General features: G+C 42.3%; 1 protein-coding gene across 1 annotated transcript in view; it reads right to left on the bottom strand.

The window, feature by feature from the left end:
• Positions 1-15,827, bottom strand: part of LOC111868526 (carboxypeptidase E) — a 34,920-nt gene extending 19,093 nt beyond the window's left edge. Inside the window, exons 1-2 of the mRNA XM_023859237.2 lie at positions 15,611-15,827; positions 12,512-12,731 (exon numbers count right to left, since the gene is read on the bottom strand). Coding sequence (XP_023715005.1) covers positions 12,512-12,731; positions 15,611-15,679 — 289 coding nt within the window. The 5' untranslated portion in view covers positions 15,680-15,827. The remainder of the gene's footprint in view (positions 1-12,511; positions 12,732-15,610) is intronic.
• Positions 15,828-20,933: the final 5,106 nt, after the last annotated feature.

Here is a 20,933-nt window from a genome sequence, read left to right as displayed (position 1 = left end):
AAATTGTGTTCACACAAATACCTTCTTATTTGCTGATGATTGAATTGATATGCCAGTATACAAGAGAATTTCCAGACGGCCACATATGAATAACAAAATGTAATGTAAAATGTCCACCTCAAAAGAAAACTTCATTTCTAATAAAAGAACATACGACAGCAACAGAAGTTCCGAAAATAACTAATCACCCATTTTCCTTTGATACGACACGGACCGACTAGAAAAGACGCCTCCAATAATTTTTCTTTTCCGCAGAAACATCTTCACCGAGTTGTTACCTAGCAACGAAAGGGGGATACACAGAGAGAAACACAGACACAGGCGTCTAGTAGTTCTTCCATTTTTTTCTTGTATTCTTTACCGTGGGAACGTGTTTACTGAGCCGTTGCCTAGTAATGCTAGGAAGGAAACACATACAGACACACAGGCTGATTGGAGGGATTTATGAACTACGCCGTTGAGATGAGTTCAGGTGCCATGATATACACAGCAAGTTTTATGAAGGTTTATTCAGATATTCAAAAGTTGATAGAGGGAGGTGCACAGACGCAGCTTGAGACATTTCGAAGTCATCGCTTTGTCACAGAGATTTGAAAACGGAATTTGTATTCTGTATGAGGTTGAATTAAATACCGACAGCAGCCATCCTATGGCTGTTTTTCAGATAACTGTTTCTGTGCTGTTAGTTTCGCGGACCATACTCTTATAAGCCGTAAACAGTTGCAACTGTTACAGTAATACTGTAAAGGACTGTTGGCAATGGTCTATGCCAGAGGTTCCCAAAGTGTGTGGCGCGCCCCGCTGGGGGTGGGGGGGGGGGGTTGTTCTTATGAAAAAACTATTTTAAACGAAACATGAAGAAGCATTTTAAAAATCCTTTGCTTTGTTGAGGTAGTTCAGCTGTCATACAGTGCTACAGAATTCAAACTCGCAGAGCATCGGCGGATTTAGGAAGTAAACAACAATATACGTGTAAGTCTATATACTGTTAGGTACTCAGCTTCGCGGCTCCGTGAGGAATGCTGGCAAACTGATCGTTAAACCAACTCACTTCACTGTTGTTAAAGGGTACGAGAAAGCTGCTCAACCCTTCGAGTTGACCATTTCCACGCCTAAATTTCTCCACCCTCTAGGGCTGGAAAGCTGAGTCCCGAACAATGCAGCTGTTATGACAAACCGTGTGAAGCCATCATACACACTGTTACGTAAGTTACAGATATTCTTCAGTGATAGAATACGATATATTAACAAAACAAACCCCGTCATTTTAGACCGACCGAGCGACCGCCGCTTGTCGGCGAAGTTAGTGCCAACTTTTGTGGATAGAGAGTGTCGCGTTGTCAGCGCAATGAATCCCCCACTGCCGTTAACTTCGGTTTTCTAGACCGGAGCCGCTATTTCCTTGAAATAGCTCCTCAAATATCACGAGACTAAGTGGACCCCGTTCCAGGCCCACTACTACTCGGAAAATATCTGGTAGCGCAGAGAATCGAACTCTGAGCACTAGACCACAGAGGCGCTTGACGATGCATTAACATGTGAGCATTTTAGTTTCATAGTGCACAGTTCTAGAATATACATTCCGTAATGTTTACTATGTATAATCGTTACAGTCCAATATCAAGTACAAATGATATTGTCTGAACCACAGAATAATGCAAAGATTTTTAACAGGTATAAAAAGAAAATCAGACGGCAAGCCTACAGCAAGTAATATTCGGAGTGATATATCGAAACCGAAATCATGTAAGTACAAAGAATTGTATTTGTTATTTCGGTTTCACGAATGTTATATTTAACAGTGTGAAACACCTCAGTGTGTTGTGTGTCTCAGTATCTTAGCAGCTGATACCTTGAAACGAAATATCCAGGAATGAAAAACCAGCCCGAAAAAAATACTTGCATAGAAAACTAGATGAAATTTGCATCCAGCAAAAGAGTTTTTTAATACTACTACTCCGCCATCCAAACCCTGTTAGTATCATGCAGAGTAGCACAGAACAAGCAGCCGCACATGATCGCTGCAACTCTGTTACTCCCTGCTGCGGCATATATGCTAAACAATGTTTCGTGGAAAGCGTGCTCAGCAGCTTCGTAATGTGCTGCTCTCAAACAACACGGTCGCTCGACAGATTGCGGATGTACTCGTATCAGGGGCAGAGCAGCTGACAGAGAAGTTGAGAAACAAAGGTTTTTCAGTACAGATAGACGAAGCGACTGATTGTAGTGGTATTGTTCACTTGATAGCTTACGTGCGATATGTTGAGGACACAACAGATAATGAAGACATGCTTTCCTGCGAGCCTATAGAAAGAAGAGCAACAGCAAAAAGAAATGCTGAATTGATGAAAGAGGAAATCACAAAATGAACAGACTGTACTGGAGTATGCACGGATGGAATTTCCGTAGTGGCTGGAAATAAAGGACTCAGGCCTTAATTAAGGACATATTTTATAATTTTCAGTGAATGCAACCTGTTGTGTATCATATATTATTTCTTACTGAAAACCGTCACAACATAACAATCAGTAATACGTGTAAGTAGCTGTAGGAGATACACGAATTATTGATGATGATGTTTTGAAGGTCGAAACATGTAGCAAAAGTATCTCCTAGAGCTACTTACACGTATTATTGATTGTTGTGTTGTGACGGTTTTCAGTCAGAAATAATACGGATACATTTCTTAAAATCCGAAGCTGAGGTAGGCAAGATTTTGTTCTGCTGATTATTAACTAATGAGAACTCAGGGATAGGAATCACTTTTTACCTGTTAAAGATATTTCTGAATGAACTTTCCACAGCAATGAAGATATGCTGTTGGTCCGAATTACTAAAAGATGGCTTGAGAAAATTATCCAGTTGTTGGATTTTCTGAAGGTGGGATGCATTGCCTTCCAAGGAATCTAACAGAGTTTATGTTCCCACACCCTCACCTGAGAAAGGAAACAGTTCCAGTTTCCGAAGCGTTGTGTACTCTAATTTTTAGAATACCCAACAATGGTCAAAGTCGAAAACGCCAGAAATTCTGGGTGTTATACACCATCGTCAGAACCGTTTTAGAATTTAAATGTACAGCATGCACTGATATGCATTTAGTAATACAGGGAACAGCTTGTCTCTCAAACTGTGAAGAATTAGAAGGGAAAATACTCCTGTCCCATGGTTAAACGTAAAGTTATTTGCACAGGCTGTTGCTTTATAGATAAATAGATAATGAGATACAATTGAGGAAATGCCTCTTTGCGCCTTCAAGTAAAATGCCAATACTGATGTAGGTAGTTCGCTTTGTGGGGGGTGGAGTCCAACTGGGTCCACTCGGCACGGCGGCCAGTGATTGGCCTATTTTAGTCTGCCCCCGGTGATTATGATGATGGAGAATTTGGTGGAATGAAGATTAGCATGGGAAACCGAAGTACTCGGAGAAAGCCTGCCCCAGCGCCACTTTGTCCACCACAAATCCCACTTGACCAGACCTGGGATCGAACCCGGGCCGCCGCGTTTAACGCCAGCGACTCTGATTTAGGTAAACTTTCTACGAAGTTTTCTATTGAAATTTTTGGCTAAATCCATTAATCGAAAGCAGAGCACTACTGGGAAAAATGACTGGCGGAAAAGGACGATTTTCTTATAAGAATATCTCGCGGTAATCGATTCCTTCGCGAAAAGTTGAAAATCTGGAGAGCAACTAATCAAACGGTCATTTCTTTATTAAGGATAGTAACTGTGTAATTGATAATAGGCCTATTTAAATAGGTTCTGTACGTCACTTTCAAGAAATTACGGTAAATTTGTTCCTGAGCTCAGTTAAGACATGCGAGCAGTGGAACACAAATTGGAAACGAGTGGAGAGATTCGCGCCCAGCCTGTCTCACCTCCGGGGAGAGAGTCCGCGGTACCCGTTAGGTGGCAGGTTGAGCTGCTCTGGACGCTGTGGAGAAAAGTAAACATCTTGCCCTGCCGAATGTCTAACCCCGATTCTTCGGTCGTCCAGACCATTGTCCAATCACGCTCAGTGTCTCTACAAGGACAAGAGAATACGCCCTCAAGAGACAGCCGATAGAGTTTATACTAAAGCTCGAGGAGTCTTACTTCGTTCAGAGAAGTCTTAGAGAGGCTTGGGTCACGCGGTAGCGTAGCTGCTTGAGGCACTATGCTACAAGTCGGAAGGTCGCGGGTTCGAGTTCCGATGAGGAAATTGTATTTAAACTGACCTAATCCTTCCAGTCACACTATGGCCCTGGGGTCGACTCAGCCTCCAACAGAAATGAGTACCAGGAATATTCTTGGGGGTAAAGGGCGGCCGGTACGTAAGGCTAACAACCTCACCGCCATCTGTGAACCGACTGTCTAGAAAATGTGGGAGTCTCACAAGCCTATGGGCCTCCACGGCCTGATACAGGAACAGATTTACCTTTGTGACGTTAGAGAGGCTTTACGATGCACAGATTCTGTCAGTTTGCCTATCTGAATAGGACTTAGAAAACTATTTCATCACAATTAATATAGGACTGCCAAGTTCCAATGGCTGAGAGGTGAAGAAGAAGAAGAACTCCCACATGGGGAAGATCGATATTTCTTATTAGAGAAAGATAAGGCTCCTCGTGTTAATTGCTTTATATCTTAACGGGATCCGGATAATTTATTTTCGCGAACATCAGGTGGTCCACAGGCCTCCAGTTGATTACCACTTGCTTATTATTTGAGTTGTGGATCATCTGATTATTATAGTCGCTCTGACAACATCCTAAGTCATTTGTTGGCGCCGTCACATATTATGTGAACACGGCCACAATATCGCGGTGTATAAACTCACTTGTCTTGAACAAATGAGAAGCGATTGATAACGAGCAAGACGCAACTTAGCCGCGCCATAGCTCAAGCGGTTAGTCGCTGGCTTCCCACCGCGGCGGTCCGGGTTCGATCTCGGGTCTGGTCAAGTGGGATTTGTGGTGGACAAAGTGGCACTGGGGCGGGTTTTCTCCGAGTACTTCGGTTTCCCCTGCCAATCGTCATTCCACCAAATTCTCCGTCATGATAATCACCCGGGGAAGGTACAATAGGTCAATCGGTGGCCGCCGCGCCGAGTGGACCCAGCTGGACTCAACCCCCCGCTAAGCGAATTAAAAAAAAAATAGACGTAACTTAACAGTTGTTACATATGGAGCGCTGAAAATGTTCGCAGCATTGTCTCGGGCTCTGAGGCGATATGTAGATGTAAAATACTACATTACATTATTTCTTTATGATATTTTAGAGAGAAAATAGTTGAAAAAATGCACCTTCGTATAGCTGCCAGTTATGCAAACATTATAATATTTCCCTAAAACTACCTCGAGTACCCCATAGAAAACTCTTTTCATCGTGCACGAATTACTCAGTTGATTATTACATTTCCTGCCCAAATGGACCCTAACAAATCCTGTAGTCTGAACTAATGATAAACTCATTCAGTCAATTACATGGGTTCGTAGCTGATTTTATGTAATATTAATTTTAATATTCCCTAAAGTACATCTGGGATTTCCAAATAGTTTCTTCCTTCGAGGTTTCTCGAAAATACGAGTATTTGTTTTCCACATGTCATCCCCATCAATTTCTTCATTCAGTCGCACCAGACCACTCGCTACAGTGCCAGAAGTACGTATTTATCACAAAATATTTCCTTCCTGATTCCTATGACGTAGTCTGTCTTTTGTTTAATTTAATCAGTATTTAAGGAGACAGGCGTTTACAATAAATTGATCAAAAGCATTAAGCTGAAGTGCCACTGCCCTTAGGTGTTGGATATGCGTATTAACAGACTGATGGATAGGACCTCCTCATAAGGCGGTCTCACAGTATTAATTTCATGCCGAAACGGAGCCGTAACACGAATTCACGATAAGGGAAGAAGTTTGCGGCAATATATGCCTGACCAGGCAGTGGGCACTCCTTGCGTTAACGTGTTCTAGTACAATAAACTTAGAAAGTGGAACTTCTGAGAATGACTGAAAAATTATAAGTAATATGAATTAGAAGATAATTTATAGAAACCCATGAAGTTGATTCTAATCCGATATTATAGATAGAAAAACTATACGGAAGGTCCTGGTTTCAAACCTAATCCGGAAATCAGTTATTCTAACAGCCATTTTTGTTTTTCCTCAGATTCTCCCCCCAAATTCCGAAATGGTACTTTAAATTAGGCCACGAAGCATTTTACATATATCTTTCCATTTATTAAATAATCGTCGTGTCCGGCGCTCTGCACCCGTAGCAGTTGAAAGCTTCGTTAAAAGAGAGCAAGAACGGAAGAAGATGGCTGCTTAGAAGCCTCGCGATCTGTAATCGTGTAAACCAGTTAATATCGTGATACATGGAGGTTCCTGAACAATCGACAATAGAAAATCTCCATGTTATTATGAAAACCTGAACAGTCGACAGTTATTCATCTGTTCGAAAATCTCCATGTTTTAATGAAAACCTGAACAGTCGGCAGTTATTCATCTGCTCGAAAATCTCCATGTTTTAATGAAAACCTGAACAGTCGGCAGTTATTCATCTGCTCGAAAATCTCCATGTTTTAATGAAAACCTGAACAGTCGGCAGTTATTCATCTGTTCGAAAATCTCCATGTTTTAATGAAAACCTGAACAGTCGACAGTTATTCATCTGTTCGAAAATCAGCCATATTGCTGTGAGACCATAGACAGTCGATAATTATTCAGCTGTTCCAGAATCTCCATGTTGTGAAAAACTTCACCACAAAAACCTTCCATAGAATCCTATAGGGAACCATTTCAGTCGGGTTCGCACCTTGACAAAGTATTTCTCTTCTGTGTATGTCTACCGCCACATTCATCCTCGCCTTACAAACAAAATTTTTCAGTATTTTCCCAGGAAGCCTTCCTTCCCAGCTATCTAATACTCCTCGACAAAAAACGTCCTAACAGTCCCAATTTCTCTGACTGTCGGAACTTCACACAGTTTCCATAGATGCTGAGAGATATTAAGGAATGATATCCTGAAAAGAGAAATTAACTAATTGCTTCCTGTCTCCATGACTTACGCTATTCGGGAGGAGGTCGTTTCTTTTTCTTTCCAGTTGAAAAGCAAGTTATTCTGGAGACAAAAACAGGCGGGAGAGCGCTTACGACGCCTGATTTCCGTCAAATGCTTCACTTCTTGCAGTAAGACTAGAAAGAACTGCACTCTGTTGATGATACAATCCAGAGATACATTTCTGCTCATAATTTAATTTAATAGAAGTTAACTTTAAATTTGCCGCATAGAATCTCAAAGTTCGCGCCGACGCCATATCTGCATTTCTCAACATGGAACTAAAGCATTCTCCGTAATGTGTAGGCATTCTTATGATCGATCCCATAAAAATACACGATCTAATTCCGGTGCTTCATTATTACCACCAATAAATCGGAGGCCAGACTTAGATTGCACTCAGTCACCGTGTTGTCGTTTTACATTCTGTAAAGATTACAGAAGGTTTGTGCAGTTTTTATATCTATGATATTAGCACAGAATCATTACGATCTCGCCATAGTGCGCTAGTAGCAACACAAATGTCGCTCCCAGTTCGCAGATTAATGAGTAAAGTAAAGTAAAGTAAAGTAATGGTATCCCTGTAACAGGCCATGGAGGCCCATAGGGTTGTGAGATGTTGAGGTTCCCACATTTTCTAGACAATCGGCTCACAGATGGCGGTAAGGTTGTCAGTCTTACGCGCCGGCCGTCCTTCACCCCCAAGAATATTCTTGGTACTCATTTCTGTTAGAATCTGAGTCGACCCGAGGGCCATAATGCGGCTGGAAGGATTAGGTCAATTGAAAAAAATCCACCTCATTGGGACTCGAAACCGCGACCTTCCGGCTTGTAGCATAACCAGCCACGCTACCGCGTGCCCCTTTTTAATATAAACCTCATGTGTGCTTGAATTATAACTGCTTCAGAAAAATAAAATAATAGCAATAGTAGACGCCTATATATCTATAAAACTATGCTGTACGAAAGTTGTCTTTATGAGTACTGTAGGTTTTCTGCTTGTGATGGGTAGCACAGTGAGCGCTAATGACGCTCTTGTCTAACTACGGTTCAGTACTGATCCAGAATAAAGGCGACGCTGAATTTCAGTCCTACTGCGCTTATTCTTCGCTTGTTTAGAACGACAGAAGTTAACTCTTCCCGCCCACCTAGCTAACACATTTTGTGTATGTATAAGATAGTAAAATAAGGAAGACTGCTGCTGCTACCACCACTACTACGACCGCTACGGCTGCTACTACTTACCACCCCACCGCTGCACTACCAATATCATCTACTACTGCTACCACCAACACCACCAACGCAAGACTTGATTTGTTTAGCAACCTGGCTCGTATTTTGGAGATCCTGGATTCGAAAACCTGCCCAGAATCGGCCTCTCTGACTCACTTTAAGTGGATTTTTTTATTGCTAGTGGGGTGGGACTAAGCCCCTTTTACTGCGGCCACTTCTGGCCTATTGTTCCAGCCCCAGATGATAGGTGAGGGTGATTGTGGAGCAATTGGTGGAATGAAGATTGGCAGGGGAAACCGAAGTACTCGGAGAAAACCTGCCCCAGCGCCACTTTGTCCACCACAAATCCCACTTAACCAGACCCGGGATCGAACCCGGGCCGCCGCGGTGGGAAGCCAACGACTAACCGCTTGATGTATGGCGCGGCTCTTAAGTGGATTTACTCAATATATTCTTTCCCTCCAAATGCAGATACCATTTTCAGTTAAGACAACGTGAATGAATCTTTCGTATCCTTACTGATATGGGCCGGGGGACAAACTCATTTGCCCCAAATACTCGATCACTTCAGAGTCTTTTGTACGCCCCTGCTCTTGCCAGATACAAGTACATGCAAAGGATCCTGATAATGCTACGGCGAGAATCGTGTTGACCGAGTCCCTGTAGACAAGAGAATCAGACTGTTGCTGCTACCATCACCACCACCATAGTTGCATTCAAATTGAATGTCACACTTTCCGTATACTAATGCTTTTAAGCTTACACAGATTATTGACATTGTTATTATTATTATTTATATGTTTATTTATTTCGATTTCTTCCTTTCCTTTCCTTTCTACTTAGCTTATATATGAAATTAGTGTGATCGTGAAAATCGCCATAATTTTGTGGATTTACACGTTTTGTTCTCCCCTGATTAAGATAAATTATTTGACATACCGTGTGTCTGTGCGTGTTGCGAACGCCTGAACGGTCGGACGGGTTTTAGTCATATGCAGTATTTAGCAGTTCATCCGTCACAGATCTGTGTCCTGAGAATACGAACATTCGAGTTCCAAAAATAGGAGCGCTTCGGCTGGGTCCGAAGACACACAATGGCGAGTTTCTTGAAGCTTCAGTATTTTGTGGAAACAACGACAAAGACAAAGTGAGTGAATTTTTTTTTGTATCGATTTTTTAATATCAATTTTTTAATATGCAATCGTCTACCTAAGAGCGATCCCATCTGCTTCCACACTGTGACGTCAGATTTAGGTGATCCGCGGAAGTTATTAATGAAACCCGCGCCAGCGTATGGATCTGTATTTGATCAGCCTGTTGCCATAGGAATAGAATAATGACATATCTTGTACGCACCCTGAAAACAAAGCCGCGACGCAATGAGAGGCCAATTTATATTGTACATCTTTTAGTAAGCGTTTTTTGTCGTAAGGAATCTCCTTTGTAATTTCTACCCCTCCGTTTCTAACGCCGTAACGAGAGTTGCTGTTGTGATGTGTTTGTATGCTTGTATGTCTTTCACAGCAATTTTAATTTATTGCCCATTTTCATATCAGTTTGAGTGAATAACAGTTCGTTGAATAGTCACCAAATTTTCTAAGTTTTAAGCCAGTACGTAACACGGCTAGCGCCATGAGATCGGAGCGGATCACTGATCGGTGTAAAGCCATGACATTTTCGAAAAGTTTGCAACAGTTGGTTAACATTAGTTTGAGAAAATGTTGCCGTTCCGTTTATGATGACAACTGAACTTCCGTAATTAGGTAGGAGATTATAGACACTTTTTTTTTTTCCTTGGCACTACAGCCCCAGTGGGCCTAGGCCTACCTCCATGAACTCCGTTCACTTCGGTTTTTCTAGATCTTACACATTCGGTAGGACTCCTTGGGCGTGTGATCAGCTCGTCGCAAGGCCTCTACCTGTAGACAAACACAGAAAAACGCACACAAACATCCATGCCCTGAGTGGGATTCGAACCCAAGATCCCGGCTTCCGAGCGAGCGAAGACAGTGCATGCCTTAGACCACTCGGCCACCGTGACCGGCATAGACACTTTACATTTGTTTATAAAATATTTTCTTTTTATATTTCCTAAAGTTGTGATGTGGCGACCGTATAAATATTTGTTATTGTAATTTGCGGTGTCCTGATGGGAATTTGTTTGCAAGCTCAGGAAATCTTATTTTATTAAAATTTAATCATTCATGTCTTGACCTCCAATCAATCAATTTTCAGTTCCCTTCGGCTGTGGTACAAGGTCCTCTTCTAGCAATTTATCCTTATTCAGATGAATAAAAAATTCACTAATTTATCTGGAACACGTTATCTATAATAACTTATAAACAACCTCGTCGTTTCACCACATTCAGAGATATTTCAGTCTAGTGAACATCATCACAACCATTTTAATATTATACTTCCATTAACGTATACATCCCTTACTTAGCCTCAGCTGGTAAGGGGTTCTATCCGAAGGCTTTTTTATATTTCTTTATGCGGCCATGTGTCTTGGCGTCTCTAACTCTTCTTGATTTCATTCATACAACACCATGTTCTTACGGCGCGCAGATACTTTGCGCATATGCCTGCTACTTTTCTATTTCAGAACTACTACTGTACTTTAGTCCTCTCTCCAATCCCCTTCTACTTTCATATTTCTCTTCCCCATAATCTCACATAAAGACTCCGCCTTACTAACTTCATTCTCCTATCTGCATGTGAACTGAAATAAACATTTCCAGTGACTTCTAATTCCGTTACAGATTAATTATTCATTATGTTCCTATATAGTCAATTCTGATTCATACTCAATCATATACTGCACATAAATTCTCTCCACTTTTTCGTTTTCGAAAATTTTATTGGTATATGTATCCTTCTTGAATAAATTGCTGTATAATACCAAGTGAAGAATAAGAACTGATGTGTAAATTTGGCCATAATGTGAACTATTCAATTGTCCATTCTTTACTCTAATTAATTCTGCACAAACTTTTGTGGTGCTTAATTAAACACAGAGACAATTTTGTCTTTATACACAGACTTTAATTGTTTTCCAGTGGGGACATGGTGGCTTTTATGCCTCCACCCCCCTAACCATCTGTATATGAAGTATCAAGTTGCTGGCTGTAAAATCTTATAACAGACAAAGCCCACACAAAACTGCCATTAACTGACACTTGACAGGCTGAATTTTATAAAGTGAGGAATTATTCAAATACAGACGTAAATATACGTCATCGAGCGTCTGTTTGTCTGTCCTCCTTCACACTGTTTGGCTTGCTTTGACAAGTTTAGTTTGCTACCATGTTGGTTGAGGCACTATGCTACAAGCCGGAAGGTCGCGGGATCGAATCTCGATGAGGTGGATTTTTTTCAAATTACCTAATCTTTCCAGCCACACTATGGTCCTGGGGTCGACTCAGCCTCTAACAGAAATGAGTACCAGGAATCTTCCTGGAGGTAAAGGGCGGTCGGCGCGTAACGCTGACAGTCCTACCGTCATCTGAGAGCCGATTGTCTAGAAAATGTGGGAACCTCATCTCACAATATTGTGTGTCTCCACGGCGTGTTACAGGGATATATTTACCTTTACTTTTACCAAGTTAATTGCATTTTAACTAATTTGCCATTAGACTGGATCGATCGTGTGGGATTTATGGTGAATAAAAAGGCGCTGGGGCCTTACAATTCCCATTCCATTGAATTCTTCACAATCACCATCGTCTATCATCCGGGGCTGGTACAGTAAGCCAGACAGTGGCCGACGTACCAAGTGGACTCACCCTAACCCAAGAAAATAAATAATAATGTCCACATCTGAAGCGCCATTATAAGTGGCATGTGAAATGTAGTGTGACGACAAACTGGAAACACAACCGTAATAGCTCTGTCAATAAAGTGAGTTGCCACAGGCCGGAAGACCGGAATTCGATTTCCGACAAGGGAGTTGTGATTTTTCTCTAGTCCACAACTGCCATGACTTACGCTTCTGATTGAATCGGCCGGAACTTCCAGCTGGTCACTTTCAACCTGACTCTGATGTCCAGAATGCTTGGAACCTTATATTTAGGTTCCAGGTATGACTTCACGGGACTGTTCATGCCATAAGGACTCCCTTATATTCACATTCATCAAAAGTTTCATATGTAATATTTTCCTCAGGAATCATTTATCGCGTGGGTCTCGTGCTGAAAACCGACTATAGAAAATATAAATGACTGAAGCTAAAACTCACAGAGTTGATGGTAGCCGGGCGTGGTTGAGAATTCAATGACGTAGAGAGGAAGCCCTCGCACAGAGCGCTCGCTCAGAGTGTAGATCCTGGTAATGTTCGGACATCTGGCATGAACAGAAGCCAGAATCTGCGGGATCTCTTCATTGTTATGGTGCCTGAATTCAAGTCCCGGGGCTGGTATTGCTGCGGCCTTTGTTTCACTGTGAAATGTCGCCAGCATCTATGAAAGGATAATCAAAAGTAACAAAATAAAACGAAGAGGTAATTTTGCTTTTATAGAATACAAACATACGTTACATTACAATACGCTGTTTTATTATTCAGTTGGTAAATATATCTGCAAATTTCTGTTAGACAGTATTTGAATATACTGTTAAGAACGTTAATAGATTAGAAGAAGTTCTGGGAAGAAATAGTCAGCTACTTTCTTATCACTACAAATTGAGTTTTTGATACGACACGGACCACATAGAAAACATCACGGCCAATAACTTTTGAATGCAATGTGACATTACGCCTGAAAGCCGGAATAGTCGGGCCAAAAGGGACGGCCGTTGCTAGGTAACGTCTCCGTAATTACGTTCTCGCGGATAGCGAATACACACACGAAAAAGTTGTTGGTGATACAGAGACAGCCAGGTGATCTCATAAGCTTCGTTTCTATTTCCTTAAAATAAGGAAAATATGCGTCAAATGACCACCTCCTAATCTTGTAAGTGTGCGGAAGAGTTTTTCTGATCCTCTTAAAGGGATGCACGTGCATGTCCTTCCCCTGATTCATTTACCAGCATAGCAGTGTCAGACACACAACTCGATGTGCACAGTACGGAGGACGCGTCATCTTTGCAGGCCTGAGATTTGTCCTGTCGTCAGAAGTACCAACCTCATTTCTAAAGTTCAACACCGTGCTCGCCGCTGAATATAATTTCGAACCGTTATAGTCTAGATTACATACTTACAATCTCTTTAGGGCGCGCCATAGCTCAAGCAGTTAGTCGCTGGCTTCCCACCGGGGCGGCCCGGGCTCGATCCCGGGTCTGGTCAAGTAGGATTTGTGGTGGAGAAAATGGCGCTAGGGCGGGTTTTCTCCGAGTACTTCTGTCTACCCTGCCAATCTTCATTCCACCAAATTCTCCATCTTCATAAACACCCGGGGCAGGCTACTATAGGTCAATCAGTGGCCGCCGTGTCGAGTGGACCCAGTTTGATTCCACCCTCCACTAAGCGAAAATGTAAAAATCTCTTTCGCTAAGATAAATGCAAATACTGTTCTTCATTTATGATTTGGTCTCCAGACACATCTGTTTCTGTAAGACTTTTCCGACAGACATGTGGCATATGTTCTTGTGCTCTTCGACCAGATAATATTGAAAGAAAGGTACACAGTAGGGGATGTGGTTTCATATAATTGTGTGGATGTAACAATCAGATTATCTTTGGCGAGATAAAATATTGTCTTTTGTCCCATGTTTTCAGAGAACTCCAATCTTTGTGCGGGGCACGCGGTAACGTAATTGGTTGAGGCACTATGCTACAAGCCGGAAGGTCGCGGGTTCGAGTCCCGGTGAGGTGGGTTTTTTTTTTTCCAATTTACCTAATCCTTCCAGCCGCACTGTGGCCCTTGGGTCGACTCAGCCTCTAACAGAAATAAGTACCAGGATTCTTCCTGGGGGCGGGCACGTAAAGCTGGCAACCTCACTGCCATCTGTAAGCCAGTTTTCTAGATAATGTGGGACCCTCAACGTCTCACAGCCCTGTGGGCCCCCATGGTCTGTTACAGGGATAGCTTTGCCATTTTTCTGAGGATATTCAGATATTACTAACAACAAAGGAACCGCTCTGTAAATTGCACATTTTACAAGATCTAAAAGTTTGTGATGATGGTATATTAATACAAATATTGTGTTTCTGAACATTATCCATCATCCTGTTTTTATTTAAACAAGGTAGGGACTAGCTCCATCGACTGGGGCCAACTGAATAGGTTTCACCTGAAGACGGAGACAGAATCCAGCCTCCGAAACGTTGTGTGTTTTAAATACGAAATACAAGACACGATGGATAATATCCAGAAACAATAATTGTGTAAAATTTATGTATTGCGTCCGTAATATCACTGCCAACGTTAATTTATGATATCGTTGGTATGCCCCTGTTTTATCTGCCATGAGCGTCCCATCTTAGTTCTTCTAGTCAAAGTCAAAGTCACGTTGCGACTGACGGTCGGTCAGTCAGTCAGTCAGTAAGTCTTGGTGTCGAGTCCCATTTGGGGCTCATGACCAGATATTAATTATTATCGTTTGACAGTTACGGTCTTGTTTCTGTGGGGCGCCTTCTCTGACGAGAGGACGGGCGTGTCTTTTGTATACGCTGCTGGTCCTTGCCAGCGCACTCTTACTCGGGTCCGAGTCCCTTGGGACTCGCGACCATATTTTACTGCCTCAGAATTGAGACTTCCCTTTTCGTCGCCTCCTACGACTCGCAGGGTCACGGTGGAGGTATTCGACCCCGCCTCCACACGGGGTTCTTTGAACTCTGCTCTGCTCCACAGAGTTCAGCTGTCTGTAACTGTCGTTATATAGCCTCCGCACTGACCACGCAGAAAACAGCCTATATTGTTTGAACGTGTTTACCGACTGCATATCACCGGTCGCGGCACGGACTCCATAGAAACCGCCGCACTCCCATTGTTTCATTCGTGTATTCGGTCTCGAGGTGTTTCGCGGTCAGTTACCTAGCAATGCTGTGTCCATCCTTTACAATATTAAAACGAATCTTATAGAAATAGGTTGTGAACATATGGACTGGATTCAGCTGGCTCAGCATGTGATCCAGTGGTGGCTTCTTATGAATATAATGATGAATCTTAGGGTTACGTAACAACAGATGCTTTTATTGATCAGCTGAACAACAGCCAGCTGGTCAAGTAAATCCATGTGCCTTGTACTAGGTAAATGCATAAATAACGCATATTGTAACCACACTGCCTGGATTAAAAGAATCTAGCGACACGGCTTTACGCATCCACATATAATGAGGCCTTAAATTTATAAACTGAGAACGTGTCATTCAGACATTTGCTTTATTAATATCACTTACCCCACAAATCACAATGGCAGCTGTCAAGAATGAACATTGTCCGGAATGCTCCCCTTTGTGTGCCATCATTGAGTCCTGCGTTCGAGTCGCTGTGAACACAAACAACAATAGGAATCAGTTCCTTTTTTTGCACCTCGTTAAAGTATACTGATGTGCATTTTAGCTCACTTATATGACAGCATACACGCAGACAGCGTTGCCTGTGGTGGAGACTGCGTACTGTGGCTGGCGTGACGTCATTAGGGCACGCGGTTATGGATTTTCTAGCTAGAACAGCTCAATCTCAGAACGGATGTTGCTGTCGGGAATGTGTGGGAATAGGGAGCCATGATTCCAGATTTTCTTCTCATTTTCTGAGTGAAATGGCGTGTAACAATTAATTGTGGTCTGAAGTGGTTTTATTTCGGATTTAAAGATAGACTGGGGGGGGCTGAAAACTGAAAAAGTGGAGCTATTAGGACTTCTGTCATAAAGACTCAGATAATGTTCATGTGTTTAATATCGCGTAATGGAAATAACTTGATCCATTATCTGACAGTGTAGCGTAATCAAGTTGGCTTTCCTACTCAGCAGGCAGTTATTATGTAAAAATAAATTTGTCCCTGTGCTTAATTAACCAGACCGTCTTTGTGGTCTAGTGGTCAGAGTTACTGGCTACAGATCCAGAGGTCCCTGGTTCGATTCCCGGCGCTACCAGATTTTCTGAGAAGTAGTGGGTCTCGAACGGGGTTCACTCAGCCTCGTGAGGATAACTGAGGAGCTATTTCAAAGAAGTAGCAGCTTCGATCTAGAAAACTGAGATTAACGGCCGTGGGGATTCGTTGCTCTGACCAGCGAAACCCTCTATTCGCAAAAGTTGGCACGAACTACACTGACAAGTGGCGGTCGCTCGGTCGGTATAGTTCGCTTGCGGACTACAGGCCATGGAGTTTGTTTTTGTTTGTTTGCTTAATTAACCAAGCACAGAAACATGAAGATATACAAGCGACTGAAATTGTATCTTTACCATTCTTAACCTCGGTAATAGGAGGTGAGTGGTCAGCTTTACCTCCAGATGAACAGCCCCCAGGTACCCAATGAGGAGAATGCTGTTGGGCCCCAGAGCCGGTCTGGTCGCTGTGGAGGAAAAGTTCCTTGCTCCTGCCGAGAACCGGACCCAGATTCCTCGGTCGTACAGCCTGTAGCCTGCCCACTATACCGACTGAGCCATCCCAGCTCTCAATATATTGTCACGTGTATTAGTGTCTATAGACGGGGTTTAGATTGGTGAATAGATTTATTGAACACTCACATATTGTAACTACAGCACACAAAGTAAAGTTTTCTATATCTGTTTTCAATAGTCGTTGCTGGGTAACGGGTCTCAACAATGGCTATTCCTCTGCGAAGTTTTCACTAGGTGTTTCCTGGCAACGAATCTTAGCTGGTTTGATACTCAACTCCTGAACTCTGAATTCTCTTACGAATTAATTAATTCAGGAATTTATGCCCTGGGGCGAAACGAAAAGAGACCACCGCCTCGAACATTTCATTTACTTCTCTGTTATTCTGTGTTTGTTACGAAACGCGTGTCAATTTCGCAGCAACGGTCCGGCTTTACGCGTTTACAAATTTTACTTTTAGTATCCATGGAAACGTGCTTCGTAACCAGTTGTTTCCCAAGAATCAGTCTCTTCGTGGCAACGCACTTGTCAACTCGTTTCCTAGAAAAGGCCCATATGTCACAGTCTGATTATTAGCCCGGATGAAAATGTTCAAATTTAACTGGTCTAAAAGTAAAATGAAGCTAATTTTCAGTCGAATTGAGACATACAGGGAGGTCGTCAGCCTCCAGAAAATCCTTAGACCGGCCGGGTTAGGTTAGGTGCAGTGGCTATACTCGTCATCTCGCACTGCGAGGGACCAGCTTACACACGTAGGAGTTTCTCTTCAATATCACGTCAATAAATATTCGAACAGATACAGTGAAGACTGCTTATGGCTTATGTGTCCGCCAGCTGTAATGCTAAGCTCCTCATACTGTGTCAAACATTCAGCGAGTCGCAACACTTATGTCGAAATGCCACGTGAGCGTTATAGGAGTACATTGAAACACGTGTTCGTGTACGATAACCATGTGAATATTAGGGAACAGATTTCGACATTTGGATGAAAACGGTGCTAGGCTTGAATATTCTCCTCGAAAACCCCCTAGATACCTTGCAGAGAAAAAAACTCCGTGGCGTTAGTCCGCAAGAGAGCTATACCGACCGAGCGACCGCCGCTGGTCGGCGAAGTTAGTGCCAACTTTAGCGGATAGAGGGTATCGCGTGGTCGGCGCAACAAATCCCCACGACCGTTAATTTCGGTTTTTTAGGCCGGAGCCGCTACTTTTCAATTGAAGTACCTCCTCAGTTATCCTCACGAGGCTGAGTGGACCCCGTTCCAGACCCACTACTTCTCAGGAAACCGGAATTTAAAGTTTCAGGTTTCAACTTTGTTCTCTTTCCGGAAGGAACTTGATCGCGTGAATGCAAACATTTTACATAGCTGCAAGAATTGCCTACGTAACAACAGGAACATTTCCACAGTCTGTTCGGATCTGATTGAATTTTGCTTGTGATTTTTGGGTCTACCGACTACGCCACGAGTCCGAACGCGCGCAGTGTGAGATGACGCGAGGTACCAATGTTCCTCACGGTGAAGAACTTTTAAGAGGCTTGGAAGGTCGCGGGTTCATTCCCGATGAGGTCATTGGATTTTTTCAATTGACCTAATCCTTCCAACCGCACTATGGCCCTGGGGTCGACTCAGCCTATAACAGAAATGAGTAACAGGAATATTCTTGGAATATTCTAGGTGGTAAAGGGCGGCCTGCGCATAAGGCTGACAACCTTGCCGCCATCTATGAGCCGATTGTCTAGAAAATGTGGGAACCTCAACATCTCACAACCCTATGGGCCTCCACGGCCTATTATAGGGATACCTTTACTTTTTACTTTACTTACTATAACAAAAAACACTGCGAGGATTCGTCTAGATATTTAGGCAATAACTGGTAGTAATTATGGCCCAAAGGTGGTTGGAATTATTAATCTAATAGCAATGAATTGAAATAGAGTAGGCGTACTATACCCGTTGTTACACCCAATTGCACAGCACAATATACGTACTTGGAGTATTGACCGTACTGACGTCCTGAACAAATTCACTTAAAGTTTCTTCGCCCGTATCCACGCAACAGTTCCGTAACATTCAACAATGTTACTGGTCTATGAAACTTGCCGAAGTAACATATAACAGTAGACAGTATTGGATCTTCTTATAACGAACTCCCTGGTTATTGGCAAAAGAAGGAAATAATTATTGCGTTACGGGTATATCAGTTAGGCCTATCGAGTTACACAGAAGTACGGATAAGACGAAAATCTGAAGGCACGATTAGAAGGTTTGGTTTCCTTATAAAATACATTAGTATTGTTGTCGCTTTCTCGAATCGTTTCAAGACGTATTTTAAGAATAATACAAATGCTGAGGGAAGCAGTTGGAGTAGAAAAGCTGACTAAGACGTGTTCCCAAAACGAACCTTTTCTGAACTATAACGCAAATTTTATTCTCGTCTATTTCATGGTTATTCATTCACAACAAAATGGATGACCTGTATTACCACGGAGAGCTCTGGATCGGCGAGTTTATCTTGCTAGGCCGACTTAGAATTCCCACACAAAAATGCCAAACTTGTCATGTAATTTAACCAGAAGAATTATTTTATAGTGGATCAGTTATATTCCATTAAAAATCGTTATATTAGTTTTAAGATTATTTCATTATTTTGATAAAATAAAAGCAGCCTTATGAGCTCTCCATGCTGTGTATCCCCCCACCCCGCCCCATCAACTTTTGAATGACTGAATAAATCTTTATGAAACTTGGTATGTACAGTATATCGAAGCACCTGAGCCCATCTCAACAGCCCCCCCCCAAAAAAAGTAAAGCTATCCCTGTAACAGGCCGTGAAGGCCCATAGGGTTGTGAGACGTTGAGGGTCCCACATTATCTAAACAATCGGCTCAAAGATGGCGGTAAGGTTGTCAGCCTTACGCGCCGGCCGCACTTTACTCCCCAGGAAAATTATTTAATTAATTCCTGGTACTCATTTCTGTTAGAGGCTGAGTCGACCCCAAGGCCATAGTGCGGCTGGAAGTATTAGGTCAATACTTCATAAATCCCTCCCATCAGACTATGTATCGGTTCGGTTAAAACTTTGCCATGGCAACGAAAACACACACACATACACACATTTTTTGACTCGTCCTTTTCAACGCGTTCTGTGTCTTATGAAGGAAAGTAGGCGATTAATTCTTCCCAGAACTTCTTGTTAGCTTACCTACCTGATTTTGAAAAAAAATATAAGTAGGCTTATTGCTTAACACTCTTCACGTTTAACTGTTCACACAGATTATCTCAATTCTGAAAAAAAGATTCAAGTAAAAATAAATTTGTGCCCCTGCTTAAGCACTATGTTCTGAAGGGGTGTGACAGTGAGGAAACAGAATCCCTGATTAACTTCCAAAGTAGATGTAGGTGGCTGGTTAGTTCCAGCTGCTTTATCCTCAAGGAAATATACAATGGGTAGAAAGCTGGGCTGACAACAGAAAGAAAGATCACTGCCTCTGCCAGGAAACGAAACCTGAGTACACAGATCAAAACCAATCACAATTCTGACTGAACTGCCCTGGTTTATCTGAACAATGGCTGCAATGAGAAAAGCATTTCAAAAATACTTTGCATTCAACTTGCCTCAATTTGTTTCAATATTCTTAAAATTTTACCATTACAAAAAGTGTGAGTTCCTTCTAAAAAGTCACATGACAATGATTATTAACTGTATGAAGGGGGGGGAGCTCTATGTTAGTTTGAATTAATGGTTGTTGTACACGATACATGTGGACACAGACCACCGCATAATGCAATTCCATTGCAGCAGAATGAACTTTCACCTTGATCAAAGAAACAGACTGTGGGCTTGCACCAAGTTTTTGTGTTTGTCAACCCTGCTAGTTTAATAAGGAACATTATGTGATTAAGCATGGGATGAGGAATGGATAGATAAATCATATCCAACATGTCACACACAATGTGTAAATGGTATGATATATTGTTGCAGTGGGACAAACGTTTTATATGCATTTCTTATGTACATGTATTTCTTATGCTGCTCGTACTGCAGCAAACAGACAGAAAAGCCGGGCATCCGGGTGTTTGTGTGTATTGTTTTGTTCGTCTGATTTTCACTGTTTGCACAGTGTACACAATTCTTACAGCATTTAAATTTGTGGGTTAT

This window comes from Cryptotermes secundus, unplaced genomic scaffold (assembly GCF_002891405.2).
Source record: "Cryptotermes secundus unplaced genomic scaffold, Csec_1.0 scaffold280, whole genome shotgun sequence".
Taxonomy (NCBI): Eukaryota; Metazoa; Arthropoda; class Insecta; order Blattodea; family Kalotermitidae; genus Cryptotermes; species Cryptotermes secundus.
The sequence above is the reverse complement of the archived record's forward strand: the minus strand, read 5'-3'. Positions and strand labels throughout refer to the sequence as shown.